The 24,231-nt window shown below is 43.3% G+C and overlaps 1 protein-coding gene across 1 annotated transcript; it reads right to left on the bottom strand.

The window, feature by feature from the left end:
• Positions 1 to 13,453: 13,453 nt before the first annotated feature.
• Positions 13,454 to 23,260, bottom strand: LOC114030653 (tribbles homolog 1). The gene is made up of 3 exons (XM_027845504.1): positions 22,698 to 23,260; positions 19,756 to 20,048; positions 13,454 to 15,993 (listed from the first exon to the last, which is right to left on the bottom strand). Exons 1-3 carry the CDS (start codon positions 23,040 to 23,042, stop codon positions 15,528 to 15,530), a joined length of 1,104 nt encoding a protein of 367 aa, XP_027701305.1. The 5' UTR covers positions 23,043 to 23,260; the 3' UTR covers positions 13,454 to 15,527.
• Between the last annotated feature and the right edge of the window lie 971 nt (positions 23,261 to 24,231).

Here is a 24,231-nt window from a genome sequence, read left to right as displayed (position 1 = left end):
GCCTATGGCAAAATCAGCTGGGCCTGGAGCACTGACCGTTTGAACAGCAAGGGCCCACTGGGGACTTCATGAAACCATTATTGCAGGCTCCAAGCTCAGTTTTCCACCTCATTACACCCAAGTTTCTGCAGCCCCTGAAAACCGCTTAGGTAATTGTCACACCTTTAAAGTAACAAAAGAATGTCAAATGATTCTTTTTTCCTAGAACAAGCTGCGAGGACAGCAGAAACCCAATTCCTACCCCTCCCCTGGAGAACCAGTCTGCATCCAGAGCTATATTTGACTCGTTAAGCAATGGCAGGTTTTGCACGCTGCATTCCTTGGCTAATGGCCAACCTCGTGTGTAATATACTTCAGCCACCCTGTTGTTACCTAATCCTTTCCTGATCTGCAGTTTGCGCAAGAAGGGTAAAAAATCTGTGTAAAGCCACTGAGAAATTCTCCACCAATCACTCACTGAGCTCCACCCCCCCTTTTTCTTTTTCCTTTTTTTTTTCCCCTCAGGTCGATGATCTAATCACTGAAGTACAAACTTTCATTCCAAACCGAAGAAGCTGTGTGGGCACCTTCCACCAGATATTTGTCTTCCCTTTTCCCAGAAAAAAAAAAAAAATCCCCCAAGCCCAGGCCCCTTTCTGCCTCGTGGCTAAGGTGCAGTGGAAGGGGCACTGGGGGAAATACAGATTCTAGTCCCAGCTTCAGAACCTTCTCCAAGTTGATTCTTCCCCTAGGGCCTCAGTTTCCTCGTCTTTTCAAGAGAGGGAGGAGAGAATGGGATGGTCTCCGAGGTCCTTTCCAGCCTCAGCATTCTTTGATTCATTAGATCCTGTGATTCAATCTCTGGGCCCTACCTATCTGGGCATGAGGACAGAACGAAATAATGGATGTGAAAGGGCTCTCAAAGCAGAATGAGTACTTTATAACAGAAGTGGAAGGGACCTCAGAGGTCTGAGCTTCCAATACCCCTCCTCCCATTTTGTAGATGAAGACACTGAGGCCCAGAGCAGTAAATGAGTTGCCCAAGGTCAAACAGCCCGCAGAGCCAAGGTTGGAGCCTGGGTCCTTTTTCCACTGCAGCTATTTCCACGGCACCATATTATCTCTCTTGTCTCCCACACACATGCTCACAAAAGCAATCTAGCCCAGTGTAAGGGGATCTCCCACCAGCAAGCGTGGGAACGGTGCCCTATTATAGCCTCAGAGTTACTCTAGGTGTGTGAACTCAAATCAATCTTTTAACTTTCAGTGCTAAGGCTGTGGAGTGTCTGGGGGTGGGGGTGTAGTGGAGAGGTGCAGAAGGGGGAATCCAGATTTGGATCCTGATGAAACTGGATCTTGCATGACTTTGAAGTGACTTGGGTGTCATAGATTACCTGTTTAGACACTGAAATGCTGATCTCTGGGGTGAGGGAGAATGTTACCTCCAGGGCCCCATCGTGTCGATTACTTATTTTGGGCACCAGCTTGCTGCCTTCTGTTGTTGGGAAGATGATTGCTTCCAACAGTTATGCTGATGTTTCTACTTGTGGGGATGAAATGGATACTTCTGCTCCCGGAGCTTCAAAGCCAAATTAGGAAGTGAAGACAGTGGGTACGCGTCCCTGCGTCCATCAGGTTCGATGGCATAAACACAGACCTGCCAAGGAGAGAGGACACTGCTAGAGCTGAAAGGGGCCCTGAGAGATCATCACATCCAACCTCCTTCTTTAACAACAGAGGAAACTAAAGCCTAGAGGAGAAAGGGAATTGTGCATGATTAATTGTCTTGTCTCAAAGAAGCAAAGCAATGTAGTGGGAAGAGAGGGCTAAACTTGTCATCCAAAGACCTGGGTTCAAATCCTAACTCCACTATTTACTCATTTTACGATCTTGCCAAGGTCACTTAAACTTGACTCTCAGTTTCTTAAAGTATAAAACAGGGATGCTGGTGTACCACAGAGTTGTGAAAACCAAATGGGGCAATCTACCTGGAAGTAATGTGTAAACCATAAAAGATTATGGAAGCTGAATGTTACTATAAATTAGTTTACATAATATAAATATGTCATCTTTATCTGTCATATCTTTGTATTTGGACTAATTCTGTTCTCCATTTTATTGTTATTACTGGGTCACTTTTCAGTTGTATACAGCTCTTCGTGACCCCATTTGGGGTTTTCTTGGCAAAGATACCAAAGTAGTTTGCCATTTCCTTTTCTAGTTCATTTGACAGATGAGGAAACTGAGGCAGAGTGAAGTGACTTGCCTAGGGTCACAGAGCTAGTAAGTGTCTGAGGCTGGATTTGGACTCAGAAAGATGAGTCTTCCTCACTTCAGACCTGTCACTCTATCCACAGCTGTGCCACCTAGCTGACCTAGGAGTTCTGTTCTATATGGCCAATAAGAAAGCTAATCCTTCTTACACATAACAAGTCTGCAAGTAACTGAAGACACCTATCATGTCTGCCTCTCCCTTCTTTCTATTCTTTTTGTTAAACATCCCTAATTCCTTCAGTCAAACCTTTTATTTTGAATCTTTATGCCATCCTGATCACTTTACTCTAGACTCACTCCAGTTTGTCTATATCCTTTCTAAAATATGGTGGCTGTATCTGGACATAATATTCTAGACGTAATCCAACCAGGGGAAAAAAGTACTTAACCAGGGCTGGAATGGAGCATTCAGTCAGAAGTAAGAAGGGCAACTCTAGACAGGCCCTAATCAACCCCCAGTCAGAAGTGTAATGACACTGTCACCTCCCTCATTATAGGCATGAAACTTCTGTTAATGCAGTAGAAGATTCCATGAGCCACAAGATTCCTGAGCCCATCTCACTGCTCATTCATTCATCACAAATGCTACCTAGTGCCAAGAACCTCGCGATCTCTTTCTCACATGAACTTTCTTTCTCTCCATTTTCTCACCTCCATTCTACACTTGTGAAATTGGTTTTTGTTTTTTGGGTTTGGGTTCTTTTTTGTTGTTGTTGTTTTTTGTTTATTTATTTTAGTACCAGTGGAGGATTATGGTGCTGCTATTTACTATCTGTGTGACCTTGGGCAGATCACACTCAGTTGTCTCAACTGTAAAATGAGGAAAGATTAGATAATCTCCAAGATTACTTCTAGCTTTCAATCTATAATACTATAATTCTACATTTCCCCTTATAAATTTCATCTTGCTACCTTTAGCCCACTGTTTCAGACTTTCAAGTTCTTTGGGGATTCCCATTCCATCACCAGGTTGGTGTCACCTGTAAATCTGATGAGTTTGTCATCTGTTTCCACCCAAGTCAATGATAAAAATATTTAGCAGAAGCAGCCCAATGACCAAATTGTATGGCACTCCAGCATAGACTTCACCAATATTAATCCATGCCTTCATGGAGGCCTGATCATTCAACCACTTCTGAACTCATCCAACCACACATTCAGTCTATATATCTCCATCACTTCCACAAGGATATAATGAAAGTTGATGTCCGATGCCTTCCCAAAGTGCAAATATGCCATGTCTATGACATTCCTCTAATCTAGTAGGAAATGAGCTTAGTTTGGCATGATCTATTTCGTTTTTAATTCTAAACTTAACAAATAAAATTAATATCTCCATATGCATTGTGGAACAGAAAGGCATTTGTTGCACATAAAACTATGAATCTCTTTTAGGTAGAATTTACTTTTCTTTTTCAGGGTATGATAAATTTATCATGCAACTTTCAAAGTTGTCCTGCTTGTTTATGATTTCTTAAGGTCTTCCTTCTAGTTTCTTCTTATGGGGGCAGGGAGGGTTGGTGCAGAGAGTAAGGGGAAACTCTATCCCTAACTCTGCTTTTTCTTTCCCTCTTCCATCTGTTCCAGTTGAAAAGAAAAACCCTTGGTGGCATAACCTATTCTTAATGAACCAATGGGGCTCTTAATGATCACATCTTCATTTCTTCAAACTATAGCTTTAAGAATCCATTGTATGTTATATACATAAATGTATGCATATATATATATATATATATATATATATATATACCTAGATATAGTTCAGAGATGGGGAACTTGCAGCCTCAAGGCCACATGTCCACCCTTTGACTGTCAAAGGGACTTTGAGGACCTAGAGGGCCACATGTGGTCTCAAGGCCCACAGGTTCCCCACCCTTGATATAGATATATCAAATTCACTGTTGAAGATGTTTTTTGCTTCATTGTTTTTCTCTATCACAAGGGAGGAATCACTAGGGAGAAGGGTAAAGTTATTTATGATAAATAAAACATATGAAAATAATTATAATCAAAGGAAAATTAAATTTAAATATATTGTAGAGTTTAAAAATTAGAAAAATAAAATAAAATACAATACATTGTACAATTTTACCAGAGAAGGAGTCACAACCATGACCAGGTCGCTAACCCCTGGGTCAATGAAGTTGTTCATTGAGACAAATCCCACCCAGGCTCCTCTTTGTAAAGGAAAGCGATTACAGTGTGAACCCAGCACTTCTACTAAGCTTTAAGTATTAAATTCTTGGGCCTAAGCATTAAATACTTAAGCTTACTCACCTCAAGACTGCTCACTCAGGTTCCACAATTTACTCAGAGCTCAGGGAGGTGGGACCACTGAATTTGAAAATTTCCTAATCCAACCCATCCTCTTCTACCCAGCTCAAGCCTCAAGTCTTTCGAGCTAAGCCTCCCCCAGTGGCTGCAGCCCCCATTGTTTTCTCCCTTTGCTTAACTCATATTCACCAATAATACCATTTAGCAGTTAGTTTGTTCTCTGTGCCAGGCATATAGAAGTCTTGTCTCCCCAGCAAGATCAGTACAGGGATGATATCTAATATTTCTTCTTTTTCTCCTAAAGAGTCGAGTCAAGTGCAAGGCCTATTGTTGTTAATAAGTATTTGCTAGTTAATAGACGAGAATAATCAATTAATCATCCAAACCACAGAGTCATTTCTTTGCCCCTGAAAATGTCTTTGTTGCTACCCGGTACATAGGTGAATGGCATGAATACTCCCATCCTACAATGGTATTCTGCCCAGCAGCTCAGTTCACAACCCAATCATACTTTGTTCTCCTATGCTATTCTTCTCCATGTCTTTCTGTAAATTCTCTATGTGGGTTCTACCCAACATTCTGGAGGCCTTCCTCTAGTGCTTTTACTAATGCCTGGATACCAACAAACCACTTCTGACGTCCATTTATTATTCTTCATGTTTACTATGTGATCAGCCCACTTCTCTTTCTGATCATATATGTCCTTGATGATGTCATTTTTCACATGCAAGTCATCATTGGTAATATCATGCAGCTTGCTTATATATGATATGTGTCTTTCCTTTGTCCTTTGGGTCACTTGCAATTTTTAGTCTTCTGAGATCATTGTGTTCCATGATTCATAGCCCATACCATCAGTGGGGGTGGTGTTTAAATGGTGGACTTTTATGACTGCAAGTCTTTGGGAACCACTGAAAGCATTATACAATTTCCCCAATGTGATCCAGTCTGGCTCATTGTCTAGCTGCAGGACTTATCTAAGAAATTGGACTTATTTATATTGATGGACTTTGTAGCCTGCATGTTGAAATCTGACCAAAATGTATGTTTCATCTACTTGTTTTTTCCAGTGTGGATGACTAGCCTGGTTTCATTTGAGTGACCTTGGAGCTCATGTAGGAAATCCTAGAGTGTTCCAGGATATGATGAAATCAGCACAAAGTCATAAGTGAATAGGACTAATGCCTGGAGGAACTTAACCAGAAATAAATAAAGCTTTTGACCAAAGGAGGGTCAGTTTCTCTTACCAGATTATAAGATCTTTGAGGGTAGACAAGACTATGCCTTACTTTTCTTTAGCTCTCCTACCCCTAGCACCCAAGGCCAGGTCTTGTCTATAGAAAACCCCATAGATATTTGTTGAATGAATGAATGAGCCATCATATCACCAAGATGATTTGGTTTCAAGAGCTTAAAATCAACCAGCCAAAGAGTTGTGTGCTACCAGCATCCCTGGTTTTCATAGCAATGTTACTAAGATTAACTGAATGCTCAAAGATTCCCTATGAAATGCTGTCCAAAAAAAAAAAAAATTCCTCCTGTGTGGGAGTGGAAGAGAAATAGATTTGCAAGAACTAAGTAACCAATTCAAGTAAAAGCTATTTAGAAAGAAAATTCTGATCATGGCATTGGGTAATGAGCTACAGCTGCTATAGTATTACAAGGGTCTCTGGCTTCCCAACCATTAACACTAAACCATGCCACCACAAAGGAAAACTGAACCCCTTGGGTGAAAAGAGGAACCAGGGCCTGACTCGGTTTTCCTGGATCTGCACTGCCCACTCTTTAAAAAGAAAAAAGATCAGAGACAAAGCAGCTCCTGAGTGCTGATGCTAATAACCAGGCCTCTCCAATTGTAGCTAGGCCCTTCAGATCCCTTGAACTGACTTTTTTTTTTAATCACTTGCTCAAACCACATTCTCTCTAATGAGGCACAGAATTAAAATTCATGACTGAAATAGAATTACAGCCATCTCACTGGGAGCCTGGGATCTTTGCTTCTAAACATTAGGTCAGCCCTAAGTAAGTCAGCTAGATAAGGAATGAGCAAAATAATTGAAACACTCATCTAGGCATTGCTCAAAAGGTCAAAACCATGAGTTGATTTTTTTTTAAATGTCAGGGCTTGTGTAAATAAAAGTTTCTCACACATTCCAAGAGAGCTACACTCTTACCCAGTTTGTCTATTGACAGCCTCCAAAATTGTTCATTTCGTATAACAAGATAATTGCACCTCAAAGAAAACCACGTAAGTGAAAGCTCTTTGTAATGGCAAAACCTATATAAATGTATATTATTATTATAATTAGCTAAACCCCAGAAATCTTTTGTGGTTGATGGGCAGCAAACCATGAAAACACCTTCAGCAGCACCAGGCATAGGCAAAGCATTGCCAACATTCACTGACTCCAGTTAAAGTCGAGAATCCTGGGTCTGAATATCCACCCAGCAACTTACTAGCTCAATGTGACTTTCTGCAAGTCATTTCACCAGTGGGGCTCAGCTGTAAAACAAGAAAGTTGGACTAGCTCACCTCTTCGGTCCCTTTCAGTCCCAATATCTTGTTCTGACATACTGTGCTCTGCTGTGTTCTTTCTGCTTTAGCATTCCATGTTTTAAAGTTCTTTCTTCCTGCTCTAACATTCTGTATTCTAAGGTTCCTTTCAGCTTATTTTATGTTTTAGTGTCCCTTCTTCCACTTCTAACATTTTATGTTCCATCATTCTATGTTTTAAAGTCTCTGCTAGCTCAAACATGCTATGTTTCAAGATCCCTTGAAGCCCTAGCATTCTATAATTAAAGGTCCTTTCCATGCCTAACATTCTGTGTTCTAAGATCCCTTCCATCTCCAATTCAACAAATAACCTCAAGTAATAATCTCACATTTCTATAATGCCTTAAGTTTTGCAAAGGATTTTCATCATTTTACAAATGAAGAAATCAGTGCTCAGCAGCTAAAAACCTGTTCTGGGTCACACAACTAGAAAGTATCACAGGTGAAGGTCTAACTCAGACCAGAGCTCTTTTTACTTTCTACTCTGCTCCCAACACTGCTACATCACCAAATAAAAGAATTGGCAAATGGGTGAGAACCAGCCTATTTCCAAGATTCCATTAAAACCTAATGTTTTTAAGTTTTTCTTTGGTTTATCAAACTATCTCAAGCTATTGTGTTCATTTGTAAGCAACACCAAGGCTTCTTACCAAAAAAAATGTGTTTGGGTTCTGGATGATTTAACTAGCTAACTTAGCCCATCGGTATGTTTAGGTAACCACTATTAAAAAAAAAAAACCAAAACCTGAAAAAACAAAAAACTGCAACCAGAGTTATCTTGGAAACTAACATGCATCCTTCCTTAGTTAGAATTAGGCACTAAAGGGGCAGCTAGGAGGCTCAGTCGATAGAGTACTGGCCCTGGATTCAAATCTGGCCCTGAGTTCAAATCCAGCCTCAGACACATAACACATACTAGCTGTGTGACCCTGGACAAGTCACTTAACTCTCTTTACCCAGCCAAAAAAAAATTTTTTTTAAAAAGAATTAGGAACTAAATAAAGGATCAGGACTTCAGTCTTAGGACAGTAAAGGCTGGACTGAAAGCATGGATGTCTGAAGCTAGAATGCATCCACAAATGGCCAATGTAGTTAAAAAAAAAAGAGCAGTGGGGCTTGAAAGATCATAGAGTGAGATTTGGGAGGGGAATTGAGGATCATCTAATCTAACCACCTCAATTTACTGATGAAAATACTGAGGCACAGAGAAATTCAGAGATCTGCCCAAGGTCACATAGGTAGCAAATAACAGTGCTTTGCAAACTCTAAAGTGCATGCGCACATACACACACAGACACACACACACACACAATCACACGAAGTTCTTATTTCAATGATTCTTACATAGATCCTAGACCCAGAAAGGGGTTCAGAGGTCATCTAATCCAGCTCTTTCATTTTATAGATTGGGGGACTGAGTCCCAAGAAGACCAAGTTACTTGCTCAAGGTCCTAGAGCTTGTAAACATCTGAGGTAGAATTAGAACCAAGGGTCTTATCTGGGGTTATTCCATTGACAACACTAGGGCAAATTCCTTGTTGCTGGTAATGTCAGTTTTTCAGTTTTATTATTGAAATGCATATTTCTCCTGAAAACCATGCTTGGCAAACTTTAAACATCTCACGTGTCATTAAAAAAAAAAAACCCACTCATTACCTCCACTGATATAATTGGTTTTTTTTTAAATCAAGTATCAAGTTATGCCAGATCTCCCATTAATTGCCAATGATTCAGTGTGTTTTAAGTCTCTTAATCCCTCTGAATCTCTTACATCTTCTAGTCTTCAATACTTCAAGGATCTATAATTTCATCAGTGTAGATGCCGCCCCCCCCACAAATGCAGATCACGACCCTTTCACATCTTAGTACAACACATTCATGAGTTGTAGCCAATCTTTAACCTATTAACCAGTCTTTTGGTAAGAAGATTCTCCATACCTGAGTAGTCTGGTCCCTAGCAACAATTTATCCCTGGGTTTGTATGGCCAGAACTAGGGCAAAGAAACCAGAACTCTGCCTAGAGGTACCAATATTTAAAAGGTAATAACCAGAAGTGAGCTGGTAAATGTTTAACAACCAGATGGGGAAGGGATCAATGTCCCCTCTACACACTTTTAAATTTAATCTGCATTATTAACATTTTCCCCATCACTTTCTTAAACCTAGACAACCAACAAAACAATAAATCAAGCCTTGGTTTATAGTGTTTGCTAATTTCCTGAGGTGTAAGTGTTCATGTTGAAAATTTAACAATAGACTCTCAGAACCAATACAAGCAACTTCTGTCACATGCCTGTAACTAATAACAGTGCATATATCCTTTAGAAACATGGAGACAACAGAGCTCAGCACCTAGCTAACAAGGATAATTAATTAACATGGGAAGCTGCCCCATGACCCAACAGCAGCGACATCCTAAGTGAACTCTTCTACAGACAGCCCCACAGCACATCTTCAGAGCACTTTAGGGTACATTTTGTGATGGTTGCTTTGAACACAAGCACTCACCAAAGCCCTTCCAGCTAGGTAGGACCTGAAAGAATTTATATTCTGCTGGCATAGCCTTCAAGGACCCAGGGTCGCTTTCATATTATAGTGAGACATCAACATGACACTTCAGTGGAGAGACTGCCTGGATAAAATGAGGATAACACTTGAACTACCTACTTCTCAGAGAGTTGAAGTATCTTTCTCAGAGACACATGAGTCAGCAGCAGAGCCCGAACAAGAATTTGGGTCTCCGGATTATCACCAACGCAGGGAACTTTCAACTCATTTTCAGTCATTTTCCCAGCTCCGTGATTGATGTGGTGGGTGGTCTTGGCCAATACTGATGCCAGTTTTAATAGAGGATCCAGTACAATAAACATTCAAATGCCTGCTTTGTGCCAGGCACTGGGGATAGAAAGGCAAAAAAAAGGACACAGTCTCTACCCTCAAAGTTTTATTAGGGGGATATAATATACACCCAAATAAGTGAACACAGGGTAATTTGAGAAGAGGGGGGGAGGGAGAGAGAGAGAGAGAAAAATGGAAGAAGGCAGAAGGAAGGAGAGAAAGAAAGACAGAAGGAAACAGAGAGAAAAGAGAAAGAAGAGACACAAAGACACAGAGAAAGAGACAGACTCAGAGACAGAGAGATGAGTCTTGAAGGAAGATAAGAATTTCGAAGTAATGATAACTAGCACACTCTAGACATAGGGGGAAGTCTATGTACATGCAAGGACAGTAATGTGAAATAATGCTGAAAAAGTTGTTTATCCTTCATTTTAGAAGATCTATGACATGACTTGGTGATGTCTTGACTTTGGAGTAAATTGGATTTAAGTGAGGCAGAGTTGCACATAGTAGTCAGCCTCACTCTCTCTTCCAGAGTCATTGACATCCAGCGGTAAGGAGAAGTCAGGAACGCCAGTGATGGCCTGGAATGGAATGGATGACCTTAGCATCTTTGATAACAGACCGAGCTCTAAACACTCCACTGTGCCTGTTTCAGCTGCTTTCATAGCCATTGGAACAAACTGGTCTCATCCATCCGTTTCACCGGGGGAAGTCTTCACACGCTTGGAGTAGACACCCCTTTAACTCACTGACAGGGGTTTGTGGACCATCAATTCTCCCTAGCCTGGTTTAGCCCATCTGCCTAGATGGTTTAACAAGGTATGGCCCACTGCGCATGCTATAGCTTCTTGGAGCCCCAGGTGAGAGTGAAGTGCCAGGTGGTTATCAAAGGTGGAAAAGCAACCCTGAAAAGGGCTCAGTAAGCCTTTGCACCAGAGGTGCTAGCTCTTCTTGAACACTCATACATTCCAATGGCAGAAAAGTAAGGTAGAGCTAGATTCTAGCCTGTATTTTACCCTAACAGCAATTGGGAGTCACCAAAGGGTTTTTTTGTTTGTTTGTTTTGAGCAAGAGAATGGCTCGGTAAGACCTTAAAGGACTTACTTAGCATCATAAATCGAGAGCTAGACGGGACCTCAAAGGCCATCTAGACCAACCCCTTCAGATGAGGAAACTGAGACCCAGGAATGCTAAATGATTCTCCCTAGATCACACAGGTAGTGAGCACCAGAGGCAGAATTTGAACCCAGACCCTCTGACTCTACAGCCAGGGTTCTTTCCACCGTACCACCATGATTTCTATTTCCTTCTGGTCATTCCTAAACCATAATATCCAGAATAACAGACCCTCATCCTCAACAGAATGAGCACCCCAAGTTGGACTCACAGGCCCTGGGTTTTAATTTGGGCTCCACTACTCACTCCTTCTGCGACTCTCCTCAGTTCAAAGCCCAAGCATCCTGCAAATGGGGAAGATGTTCTTCAACGACTTCAGAAATGACATCGTCTTAATGATGGACCTTCAAAGGTTCTACTCGCCCTCTGAAAGGTATATGCTCATTTTTCTTTCCTAGCTGTCCTTGATCTGCAGCCTCTCCTTAGACTCATCTAATCTGATTGGCAGCTGCTGGCCCAGAATTGTTCCAATCGTGGAACTGATTAATTTTATTGACTTGTGTCACATTCCAGTCAATCTCGTCCCACATCTTCCTACCTGGTGCACTTAACAACAGTACACAGAAGTGGTGTAACCTCCATTGCTTCAAAGTGTTTTGAAATCTTTAGATTAAAAGAGACTCAGGAGTCCAAAGTATTAACACTCTGCATAGCCAAACAACCAGCCGGCATTTCATTTAAGGACTGATCATTGCAGAATGAATGGCCCCACCCATTCCTGTTTTTGAGACCATGTTCATCTATCTTTTTTCCCTGGGATATTCTCCATTCCTTCTTCCAGTGAGTTTTCTGATTTATGAGCTCATTTAAGTTTTCTGTCATTATTTGCTCTTTCCATGGTTTTTCCATTTCTTTTTGTAATTTCCTGCTTTATGTAGCATATTCTCTTCTTTTAATTTATCTCGGATGTCTATTTCTTAGAATTCTCTGAGCATGAGTCCTAAAAGAGGCAATTTGTACCATCTTCAACTTTTGCATGCTATTAACAAACTCCAAAGCTGAGAGCTATTAAGACAACTATATTCCTTCTCCTCCTGACATATGTACTTGTTTATAGTCAAAAGGCTATTCACTATGCCTGTTTATTCAAATTAGCATATGATTAAAAGCAATTGACTAGAGGCCTTCTTGTTCTATTATTTTTCTCAGATTAGATAGTTCAAAACTGTTTCTTTTTTTGGGGGGAAAGGGGTCCCACTGATCCAAATTAATATGGTTTCATTATGTATCTTCTGCAATTCTCACTTACCATAAAACAGAAAGAAAAAAAAAAGTCTTAAAACTAAGCAGAAAACTAGTTTTATCTGAATGGAACAATCTAGAAGACTCAGGAGATGTGGAACATGAGATTTGGGTTTGAGTTCAGGGTCTGCCCTTGTCAAATTGCTTCGTGGTTCTAGGTCTTAATTTCCTCGTCTGCTGAATGAGGGTCCTGGACTAGACACAGAGGTTCTTAACCTGGGGCCCATTACCTTGGATTTTTAAAATTTATTTTGATGACTATTTCAACATAGTTGGTTCCCTTTATAATCCTATTTAAAAAATATATATTCCAAGAGTTCAAAGGCTTCACCAGACTATCAAAGGGGTCCACAACACATATAAAAAGGTTATGACCCCCTCCAGAGGACCTCCAAGGTCTCTTGTGCTCTAACAAGATGAGCTATTTCTACTCCTGGACAAATCACTTCAACTGCTCAAGTTCATCTCCTCATTTATAAAAGAAGAAAAACACATGTACTCCTCTCTTCAATTGTCCTAGGGAAAACAATGTGAAAACTTTAAGACACTGCAGAAATGTGAACTGTTATGAGAAATCTTCTCCAACTATTTGACACCTCCAAAAGTGCTGTCATCTGCTTCATCATAGTACATGAAAATATCTGTGACTGGAATGGGCTGCTTGGCCCCAGAGGGCAGAATGGGGAATAACTACTGGTAGAATTTGCAGAGACATAAATATAAGCTTGAAGTAAGGGAAAACTGCCTAACAGCTGGAGCAGCTAGGACTACTTTGGGAAGGAGGTAGTTCCCCACTCACTGGAGGTTTGCAAGGAAAGGCTGGAACACTTGGTCAGAGAACTGGTTAGGAGGCTTCTTATTCAAGAAAAGGTTAGACTAGGTGTCTTGTGAAGTCCCTTTGAAAGCTAAGATCCCATGACCTCCTTAAATAAATGTGTTCTTATTCAGGGGAAAGGGAAAGTCTTTTGGGGTTTTTTTCCATCTTTGCATTATTCCTCAGTCCCTAACTCAGTGCTTGGCATATAGTAAGTGCTTAATAAATGTTTGCTGACTTGACTGAAAATGCAAAATGGAGAAAGTGAATTTGGGTTTTATAAAAATATTAACAAGACATCTTTATGAAACCAGGTTTATTAAAACTTCTCTACAAGTCAGACGTTCATGTCCATTTTCACATATATACATATTTACAGGATCAACATAGTGTTATTAGCTTCCCTGGCAGATTGTTCTGCCAGCACACACAGACTCTTTACACATAGGCTGTATCACAGATACAAATGTCACACAAATGTCGCATAACCACGAGAGTGTTGGTGCATCAGAGGCTCTGGCCGCTCCATTCCTCCCCTGCATTCCTCCCTAATTCCCATGATTCTGTCAAGTTAGTATTGCCAAAATATTCACATTTACCTTTGTTTTGACACCTTGGTTATTCAGACACAGACGAAAAACAGGACGACAAAGCCTCAGGATCAGACAACAACAAAACACATAGAACACATAGAAAAGGTCGAACTTATGTACAAAGTCCACAGTACATGAGGTATCCACGGCACCCTTACACGGCATTGGACAGCTTGCCAAGGCTAAGCCCTGTTGTAAAATGACCATGCCGTTACTGCGCCATGTGTATACATACATATAGATGCATACATATCTGTATGTATGTATATATATACACATATGTATGTGTGTACACACACACAGACATATATAAATGTTCCATTTACCCGTGTAACCAACTCATCTTTGGGATTGTCCCAGGAGTTTACTGAAAATTTTTAGTTTTTGATTTCATTCAGATTTATGTTAACACAAGTTGCCATTTCGCCACAGAGCAACAGAGGACCACACTGGAAAGATAAAGCAGGAATCTTAAGCAGGATTAGGCCTACTTATTCTACCCTGGCAGTCAATGACACAGATACATTGATTTATTAACCACATAAAGTCTGAAATATTAACAACCATCACGCAAACATACACACACACTCACACACACACTCACTCACACACACACACACACACACACACACACACACACACACACACACACCCCCTCAGGCAGATATACTTAAATAGGGAAGGGACATTCCTAGAAACCAGTCTGAGGCTCTCCTAAGACTACCCAAGGCTCACTTTCTAAACATTTCCATGTTTCCTGCTAAAGAAAGGACACATTTGACATTTGCTGCACAGGGGACTCCTGATCCTTCTTCAGGACAAGATGGCCAGCCCTGAAATGGCCTCAGAAAGAGATGAGTGCTAGCACACTTGGGAGGAACCAAAAAACCTAACTGCTTCCAAGTACTCAAATTATTCACAAAACTGCAGTCTCTCTGTCTGAGATCAGAGTTCTGAAATAGTCAGGAGTTCAGAAGCTTTTTATGGTTTTTTTCCATGGTTAACTGGTTAAGTACTTTTATAGCTGGGGCTAGGGATGGGGAGAGATGGGGGAGTCAGGAAGGAAAGGAGGGTAAGTTTCAAGTTCAGGGAGAAGGCATTAGTGTATATGAGGTCTTAACAGGAAATTGAGGAACGAGTCTGGATTTGTGCAGCAAGGCAGGCTCTTGTATTCCTGAAACAGTCTGATCAAGGAATGGGGCAAAGCAGTTGGTATATGAGTCTAAGGAGAAGATGCAGGTTTAGCAAACTTCCAACTGGATAGCACAGACCCTTGCAAATGCAAAAGGGTACCTATCCAAAGAGCAGCAAGATGGCGGGTTCATTGGACCATCAGTTTATCTCATTGGTAAAATATGGCTACTACCAGGTAAGTGACCACACATACACCAAAAACCACTGTAAGGATTCACTCATTCTCCCTCTAAATTTTTCAAGTTTGCTTCATGGTAAAAGTGTGATTCTATCCCAATGCCATAACTTTTGCCAGGAGTAAAAGGTACAGGTCTCAGCACCTAACCAATCAGACACGAGGACTCCCTGAGAACCATAAAGGCTCTGTACGGCGGCCAATCAGAGTGCTCGTTTCAGCAATGTCACCCAGCACAAAAACATAAGGAACACAAATTCTGAGTAAAGCAGCTGTGCTTATTTACATTGTCACTTATCTGGTTGTCACCACATTTAAAGCTCTACCCGTCTATAAAAATGGAAAGACGAAACCCTTGAAAGAAAAAAAAATGCCATGTGTAAGAATTATGAGGTTTTTGAGGTTTTAGGATTAGCAGAAGAAGGAACTAATGTCACTGTCTTCCTGGTGTTCTGGAACGATCTGGTCTGACGTTCCTGTTTCATGGTCTACGTATCCAGGTTCCAAAACCGACTCAAACCAGGGATGAAGTAAGACCTCTGGAGCTGTGAGTCTCTCGGAGGGCTCCCGTCTCAGAAGACTACGAATGAGGCATCTGGCTTTGGGTGATATGTGGTCAGGGATGCAGAACTGTCCACGGCGGATTTTGGAGAAGAGAGCACTGGGGTCTGAGTCATGGAAGGGGTATCGCCCAACTAAAAGGGTATACAGCATCACCCCTAAACTCCAAACGTCCGCTGACTTGCCAGAGTAGGTCCCTGTTGTGTTTAAAATCTCAGGGCTCACATAAGCTGGACAGCCATGCTTGTCCGACAGGGCATCATCTTCTCCCTTGATGATGTGAGTGTCTTCGAGACTTTCTAGTCTGAGCTGTGTCCTGCATGACAGAAGAAATAAATATGAGCTGTTGGGAAGAATGAGGAGCAGCCAAAAATGGAAACCGCAAATGTTAACAGCTCAAGTCCATAACCAGTGTTTGGAAGAGACCAAGCCTGCTAGGCCCTACATGAAGCATGACTGAGGAGTGGGGGTAGGGGTGGGGGTGGTGTAAAGACAAATCGACCACTACTGTACTAGTGTCAAATGCACTCACAAGTCACACCAACAACGTAGGAGGCCTCAATGTTTATCAAACAATTCCAATTACAGCAAATGTTTGCAAACTTAAAAGGGCAGGATGCACACTCCCTAATGTCATCACTGTTCAGAATGTTGAAGTACTGATACTTAATGTTAAAAGAGCGTGAACTGAGAGGAAGCAGGTATGCTGGCTCTGCTACTTAGTAGCAAGTCACTTACACTCATTTGTGAGGATCAAATGATATAATCTACACATAGGGCTTTGCAAACCTTACAACGCTATTTAAATGTGAGCTGTGATTATTATACTCAATTAGGTACTATTACTAACCTGCCAGGCTCCTTAACCTCCCTAGGCCTGAGTTTCCTCATTTGTTATAGGGAATCACACGACTGAGGGCTAGAACTCACCTAGTCCAAACCCATCATTGTTTTACCAGAAGAGGAAACCAGATTGTCCTTACCTATCTCAGACAGTTACCAGGATCAACAGAATGATGGTCGTGGAGGTCAGGGGACTATCTTACCTTTTTAATTGCACCCACAGTGCCTGGCACACAGTGGGCACTTAATAAAATGTTTCAGAACACTGACTGAAGAATCAAATGAGATGTTGGGAGGTGCCTTACAAACTACAGTGCTTAATGCACATGTAAGATAGCTGTTGGAGAGTTTACAAAAACTTAGCAAAATGCCTTTCAGGGCAAGAGGAGGGCGTCTGACCTTTGAGGTAAAGAATATCTGGGAAGAATACTAAGTTCTCTTTCAGGGAGCCCGTCACTTGTCCTTTTGATTCACTGATTTAATCTGGTATCCAGTCACTAACTGCCTGTGTTGCTCTGAGGCATGTAAATACCATGAATTAAGAGAGAACACTATGCCCAAAGTAATTTTTGTTGTGCACTGTTGGACAGCCTTGCCTCTGGTGACCTGTATACACACACACACACACACACACACACACACACACACACACACACACACTCGTCCACCTGGGCAGTGACAGTAATAATAATGATGGGAAAGTGGTAAGGAATGTTAATTACATTTATTTGGGCATTTAGAGTACAGCAGGCATAGCCTGAAGGGAGACATAATACAGGCAAGATGGTGAATTTGGGGTCTTTGTCATCACTCCCCAAAGTGTCACACAATGTCTGTCACTATAGGCATTAATGCACATGTATCAACATATAGGTACTGAGAAACCCTGTTACTGGAAAACTTTTGGTCAAAAGGAACTAAGCAAGTCACAGAATATCAGAGTTGAAATGAACTTTACAGGTCATAGAATCTAACCCTCTCATTTTACACATGAGAAAACTGAGGTCACAAAGGCAGTTAGTGGCAGAGCCATGCTTTGAACCTTGGTCCCCTGACTCCCCATTTAACATTCTTTCCCCAATCCTACTGGCTCCTAGCAGGAGCCTCCTCAGTTGTCAGACCGGACTGTCCAGGTTCTCCCCAACTCCCAGGGCTCTAGGAGCCAGCTCTGTTTCCTGTACCAGTCTCTCTCCCACAGCCCCTCGAAATGGCCCTGTTTCAGTTAAGTCACTTCTGAGGTTCAACACAAACAGTTAGGACCAGCTGATGGATCAATTCCTTTTCCTCTAAGAGGCCCTGGTTTTCTGTGTTTCCCCCCCTCCCTTCCTGCTCAGTAGAGTGTACTGTACATGCGTTAACTTCAGTCTGTCCTTAGGGTGACCTCCTGTAGTTATGTAAAATACCCACTGGTTCTGTAAACGGAAAATATGACTCAACCCACACTGTCCACCCCGATTGGCTGCCGTAGGACTAAAACCCTGCACCTGTGCTTGTTAGACTAAGAGTGTCAGCCTTAAATTGCTTAACTCTCTGCTAGCCAAAGTCGATGTGCATGACATTAGCCTGTGCAAAGCATATTTCAGATTAGCAAGACTGCAATGGATGTTCCAAAAAAGGAAAACCTCTTTAGAGGTGACTATACCCAGCATCAATCATCTCTTTTAAGCAAGTAGGTCACCAGTCTTTACTAATCTGTCCATTATCCTCACATTGAAATAGAATCCCAAGCCCACAATGGGATTCTCTTCCTCTGAACCTCACCCCTGTAAGACTCAAAAAGCACATCACCAGTCACAAGCTTAAAACTGTTTTATGTTAAAAAGTTAAACCAATTAATATTTCAAAGTAAGACCTAAAGTTCCCCTGACCTACATCATCCCCTCACTACTTATCTGCTTTATTGTCTCATCAAAGCATCCTTAGGCTAGAGGAATTAAAAGGAAGATACCTACAGGACAGGGAAAAGTTGAGACACTTAACGGCAACGCCCAAAATGTCATTCAATGCTCTTAATATGATTATTATCTCATTTGATCCTCATAATGACCCTGGGAGGTAGGTGCTGTTATGATCTCCATTTTACAGATGAGGAAACTGAGGCAAACAAAGGATAAGTGATCTGCCCAGGGTCATACAGCTATTAAGTGTCTGAGGCTGGGACCTGAACCCAGGTTATCCTAACTCCAAACCCAGTGCTCTATCCAGCAGGCTACCACATGGTGGAAAAAAAAAAGAGGAAGTCCATTCCAAAATGCAGGTAGGAACTCGCTATCCTGTAAAGTTTCCTTCTATACAGGAAGCCTTTCCTGATTCTCCCCCTGCCAATGGTGAGCGTTCTCTCGTATAAATGTACCTTGTGTTTATTTTTATATACATATGCGTATATATAATATATACATGTATATATATGTATGTGCATGTATATATATATATACATAAAAAACTGAATGTAACCTCCTTGAGGCTAGAGGTTGTTCTGCTTTTTGTATCCCTAGCACAGTGCCTAGCATATAGTAGTGCTTAATAAATGCTTGTTGATAGATTGATTTCTAAGTTATCTCAAATGCAAACCCAATACCTGAATTTTCATGCATTTTTATTCCCTCTTCTTCTAATCTAGTCTTTTATTACCTGAGTATGACCCATATTTAACAATGAATTCATGCCAAATCTGCATTTATTATTCATATGGGCTATTTTCTGAAGATTCATGCAAACAAATCAAAAAAGGTGGTTATCCCACTTGATGCCAGTGCATGACAAAGCATTTGGGCTAGGACAGAAAGCATGCATCCCTTTCACAATACCTAAGCTTAATGTAGTTGATTATGCCTGCCACACATTAACGACCCACATATCCTTTCAAAAAAGCCTGCAGCTCTTTGAAAAATTCCCCCATGAGACAGGATGCTATAAAAGGGTAGTAAATAGCTATATCATGAAGACTTACTTTTTACGCTACATACTTGTGGCCTAACATCATATATAATTTTGAAAGGGAGAGGTTCTATAATCACATTTTATCCATCAAAACTATTTTCTTTTCTAGACCTTCTTAGAGAGTTTAAAGTAAGTAAAATAGCTGCATTTTTGTGGGCAAAATAGTGTGTTGGATTTCTTAAATAATAAATCTGGCATAACATGTTTTTTAACTGGGAATTTGTACAAACTGGATCAACACGAAATTCACTGAAAATACAAAAAAGTCACAGCATTAGCTGTCACTAACACTCACCTCTCCTCTGTGGAAAAGACAAATTTCCTAAGCTTCAAGTCACCCAACACAATGGCAGATTGGTGGCAGTGGGCAACTGCAGAGACGATCTGCTTGAAGAGTCGGGCAGCCTCCTCTTCCCGAAGCCTTTTGCGATTTCTCACATAGGAGTGCATGTCCCCAAAGTCCTTTTCAAAAAAGACATATGCCTTGGTGTCCCCAAGGATCACTTCAACAATCCCTGTGATATTTCTGTGAGATGGTAGCTGGATATAAGGCCGGATTTTGTCTTGGTAGTGTTTAATAGGGAACACCTGCAGAAAGAAAATAAGAAATGAGCTTCCTGTAGTGGAAATAAGGGCTGAAACTGGAATCAAAGGACCTGGGTTCAAATCCCAGGTCTGTTAGAATAATTAACTTCACCTCTCTGGCCCTCAGTTACGGATTAAAAAAATGAGGGGGGTTGAACTAGGTGATTATATATACACACATACACACCAAGAGGCAAATGGTACAGTGGGAAACATCCCTGGATCTGGAATTGAATGATTTGAATGACCTAGGTTAGATTTCTAGCTCTGCAGATTATGTGACCTTTAGGCAAATCACCTAACTTCTCTCAATTTCAATGACCTCACCTGTAAAATGAGGAGGTTAACCCAGATGACCTCTAAGGTCCTATCTTTAAATCCTATGATAGGATACTAAAAAATAGAGAGGTTGCTTCTCAGCACCCATGCTGAACTTAGATGTTTAATTTCCACATGAATGATATCCAGAGTTGTGCCTACATATTTCTGAGGCTGTGTTGTGTTGTATTCTATTCCTTAGGTCATATCCTTCCTCCAACTTTCATACTGCTTCTGCCAATACTTAAACCAGTAACATCTACTAAGTCTCCAGAGATCTGGTTAAGCTCTAAGTGCAGCCATTCACCAGTCCTATCTACTTGAGAGGACTCATTTTCCTACATCCCATCTCCCTAGACAATCAGATCCAGCCAGGCAAGGATATCCAGTCTTCAATCCCTCTCTATCTCCCCATAGTGTTCTGAACACAGAGGATGCTTTCAATCAGTGCTCACTGATGACTGATTAGAGAGACTGGGTCCATTCCTTGTCTCCTATGCCCATCTCGGCATCAGGAAACCCTGGCTTTATTTCATAACAGCTTCAAAACTGTTGTCAATTACTTTACAATCTAGAGATGAAGGGTGTTCATCCAAAATGCTAAGAATATGGTGACTCTAGGCAGATCTAGGCAGCCAGGAAAGGTAAGGGAGAAAAACAGCAGAATGTAATTTGGAGGGAAGGAGAAAGATGATTGGAGAGAGACAGAGGCAGAAACAAAGACAAAGTGATGCAAAGAGAGACAGAGACAAAGGAAGAGAGACAAAGACAGATGGAGAAAAAAATATAAATCAGTCTATGACATAGCAAGTAACCTGAAGTGTGACTCAGGTATAACCATCATTCATCTGTTTCTCAAATGCTCAGAGTAAGTGCTTTCAAAGGAGGAGTTTTAGATCTACTGATTTTTTTTTCCCTTCCCAGGGAATGGGTAACTTCTCTAAGAAACCAATTGTGCTCTTTTAAAGGCCTTTTGTTTTTGCCAGGGTTACTCATATCCTAGACTCAACTGGAAATGGTGACACATGGACCGTCACCATCTGGATCCAGCTATTATCTGCTGGGAGGAACTGGATAGGATTACACAATCCTCAGGACCCACCCCATCTCTTGTGCCATTCTGATAGATGGCTAGCAAGGAAAATCCCTCTGCTGCTCCCCAACTTCATTCTCCCCACCCCAGCCCCCATTACCACCATCCACAGACGCTTCTGCCAAAGTGGCCTTTTGGACTGGTTACTTAGAATTTTTTTTTTCCTTTTTCATTCCCTAAATGCAGAGTTTTTGCAAGCATTTAAAAATCTCCCTGAAGTCAGACAGCAGGTGGCAGTAGCCAAACTCAACGACAAAAACTTCATTCAGACGGAGTCAGGTGAGCAGCAGAAAAATCAAGCTGACCCAACTGCTGACCCCTCAGTTCAGGTGAAAAGTGTAAGCCAGAGGGAACAAGCAATGGTTTTTTGAAGCAGCTGTGTTTTGTTTTGTTTTGTTTTTTGGGGGGGGGGTGTGCATTTGTGGGATTCTCTGGGTGGCTTTGGATGTGTTGAAAATGTCAAGAGGATGAAGGAAACTGCAAATCCTGTTTCTGGGAATTTATCTTCTCGATGTTAAAAAGAAAATCCATGTCACGAATTAAAAGGAAATGAGTAAGTGTTCCAGCCGGGGCTGGGCTCCCCATTTTTCTATCAAAGGGTGTCAATTCTAAAGGTGAGACCCTGTGTCTCAGGCCTTTGAAGGGGAAGGGGGAGTCATGGAATCCCAGAATCAGGATCTTTAGAGGTCATAGAATCCACCCTCTTTCCCACGGAGGCTTATTACTGGGTGCCCATTGAAAAGTCCTAGCACTTCTGAAACGCCAGCAGGCTCAGGGCTGGCAGCCGTGCCAGCCTCCAAGAAGGAGGTACCTCCACCCAATAGGGCTGATAGTGAGGGGTGAGGGGCTGGATGATTTACTTTCCGAAGAAGAGGGTAAAGACTGCTCAAAGAGGGGAGCGGTTAAATGAAAGAAATGTGGCTGAAAAATTATGCCTCCCCCATCTCATCTAGTCCGCTCGTCACTAGGAAAAAAGCCCCTTGAGATCCCAACAGAAAGCTTTCCCACCCCCCCGTGGAAGACTCCTGCCTCCTCTCCCCAGTTCGTTCCCCTCTCCTTAAATCTTTACTATGACTGCGCCCTCCAAGAGCCTGCGATTAGGAATGAAGGTTGAATGAATCAATTCCTAAAGTCTCTTCGGATCGATGATCCTGCCAGACCTTTGTCCAACCTCCCCTCTCCCACGCGGTATCCCCTGGGCTCTGGCGTGAGGGTGGGCGCCAGGGAGGGGGCAGCCGTACCTTGCAGCGCAACTCCTGCCCGGTGTGGATGCTCAGTGCCCGGGACACATGCTCCCGCTCCGCCATGGGCAGTAGAAGGTAGCCAGCGATCCGGCTGGGCCCCGGGGCGCTACCGCCGGGCGCCGAGGGCGAGGGCGCGGGCGGGGGAGTGCAGGGGGAGCTGGGGGGGCTGAGGTAGTCTGGAGGGTTCGGGCACTCGGACAGTCGCAAGCATTTGGCTGCCACCGCGGCTGCCTCGTCGCCGTCCAGGAGGCGCTTGGAAGGGGAGCCCCGGGCAGCAGGGAGCAGCAGGCCCGGGCTGCGGGGCTGGACGTTGCGGCTCATGGCAGGGCGCAGGGAACACATCCAGGTCCCAGAGCCTGTGGAGCAGGGCTTTTAAACCCCGGAATCCGGGAAGGGTTTGGGAGCGGGGCCCCGAGGTCCGGAGATCCGACGGCTGCAGCCGAGCCCGGGGCGTCTCTCGAGGTCTTCTGGCTTTCACCCCCCACGGGGGGCAAAGCTAGCCAGAACCGCTCTAGGGCGCCCACGTTGCAGCCGGGGCCGGGGCTGGCTGGGGAGCCACCGGGCGGCCCGGGGGCCAGCTCCGCCTTCTCCCGCACCCCGAGGGGGCGGCTCAGGACTGGGGTCCCCCGAGAGTCCCGGCTTGCGTTGGCCGCTGCTGGCTGGCTGGGATGGCTTCCTGAGGCCGCCGCTGCAGAGACAATCCAGGCGGAGGAAGGTCTTCGCAGAGCGCGCCCTGCGCTCGGGGTCCGGGGAGTCGCCGGCCTGGGACTCGGAGCAAAGCTTCCGAAGCGGCAGTGGATGCCAATCGAGTAACCCAGAACCGCGAAGCCCAAGTCTCCGGGCAAAGGCACCTTGGCAACTTTTGGTGGCGCTTCTCCCCTACGCGCCCTTCAGCCTCCGTGCTGGGTGAGGGAGAGTGACTGAGTGTGAGCGAGTGTGTGTGCGGTGCGCCGATCCCAGGCTGTGCCCTCCTTCTTCTCTTCCTCCACCTCCTCCTCCTCCTCCTCCTCCTCCAGCGGGTGACTCACGCTGTATACACACAGTCCGATTATATGTAAACAGTTGGGAAGCCGGGTTGTGCAATGAGGTGCTACGATTCCAGCTCCTCGGCCCACCACCCGGCTCGCTGGCGAGCTGAGCGGGGAGGGGAGGTGCAAGCAGCAGCAGCAGCAGCAAGACGGAGCGGGGGGAGGAGGAGGGGTCTGGAAGGGAAGGGGCAGCTTCAAGGCACCCAGGCGACGCGCGCACGGACGCAGGTGACGAGTCCGGGGCAAGAGAGCTCGCGCTCCCCGCACACACTCCTCCAACACACCGAGAGAGGGAAGGAGGGAGTGAGTGCGCGCTGGGAAAGAAAGAAAGTGGAAAAGAGAGAAGGAAGGAGGAGAGGGAGCTCCCTCTGTCGCGCGCGCTCTCTCTGTGTCTCTCCCTCTCTCTGTCTCTTTGAGCCAAACCCGCGGGCCGGGAAAGAGGAGGATTAAAAGTTGCCGTGACGTTAGAGGCCAGGAGAACCGGAGTTGGGCTGGGGTTGGGC

Source organism: Vombatus ursinus, unplaced genomic scaffold (assembly GCF_900497805.2).
Source record: "Vombatus ursinus unplaced genomic scaffold, bare-nosed wombat genome assembly UNPS02014973.1, whole genome shotgun sequence".
NCBI lineage: Eukaryota > Metazoa > Chordata > Mammalia > Diprotodontia > Vombatidae > Vombatus > Vombatus ursinus.
This window is presented reverse-complemented; position numbering and strand designations above follow the sequence as displayed.

Coding starts and splice junctions, on each gene's coding strand:
- LOC114030653 (XM_027845504.1), bottom strand. CDS start 23,042: ATGTGTTCCCTGCGCCCTGCCATGAGCCGCAACGTCCAGCCCCGCAGC. Junction 20,049..22,697: donor GGCAGGAGTTGCGCTGCAAG/GTACGGCTGCCC, acceptor TTCTTTCTGCAG/GTGTTCCCTATTAAACACTA. Junction 15,994..19,755: donor GTCTTTTCCACAGAGGAGAG/GTGAGTGTTAGT, acceptor TCTGTCATGCAG/GACACAGCTCAGACTAGAAA.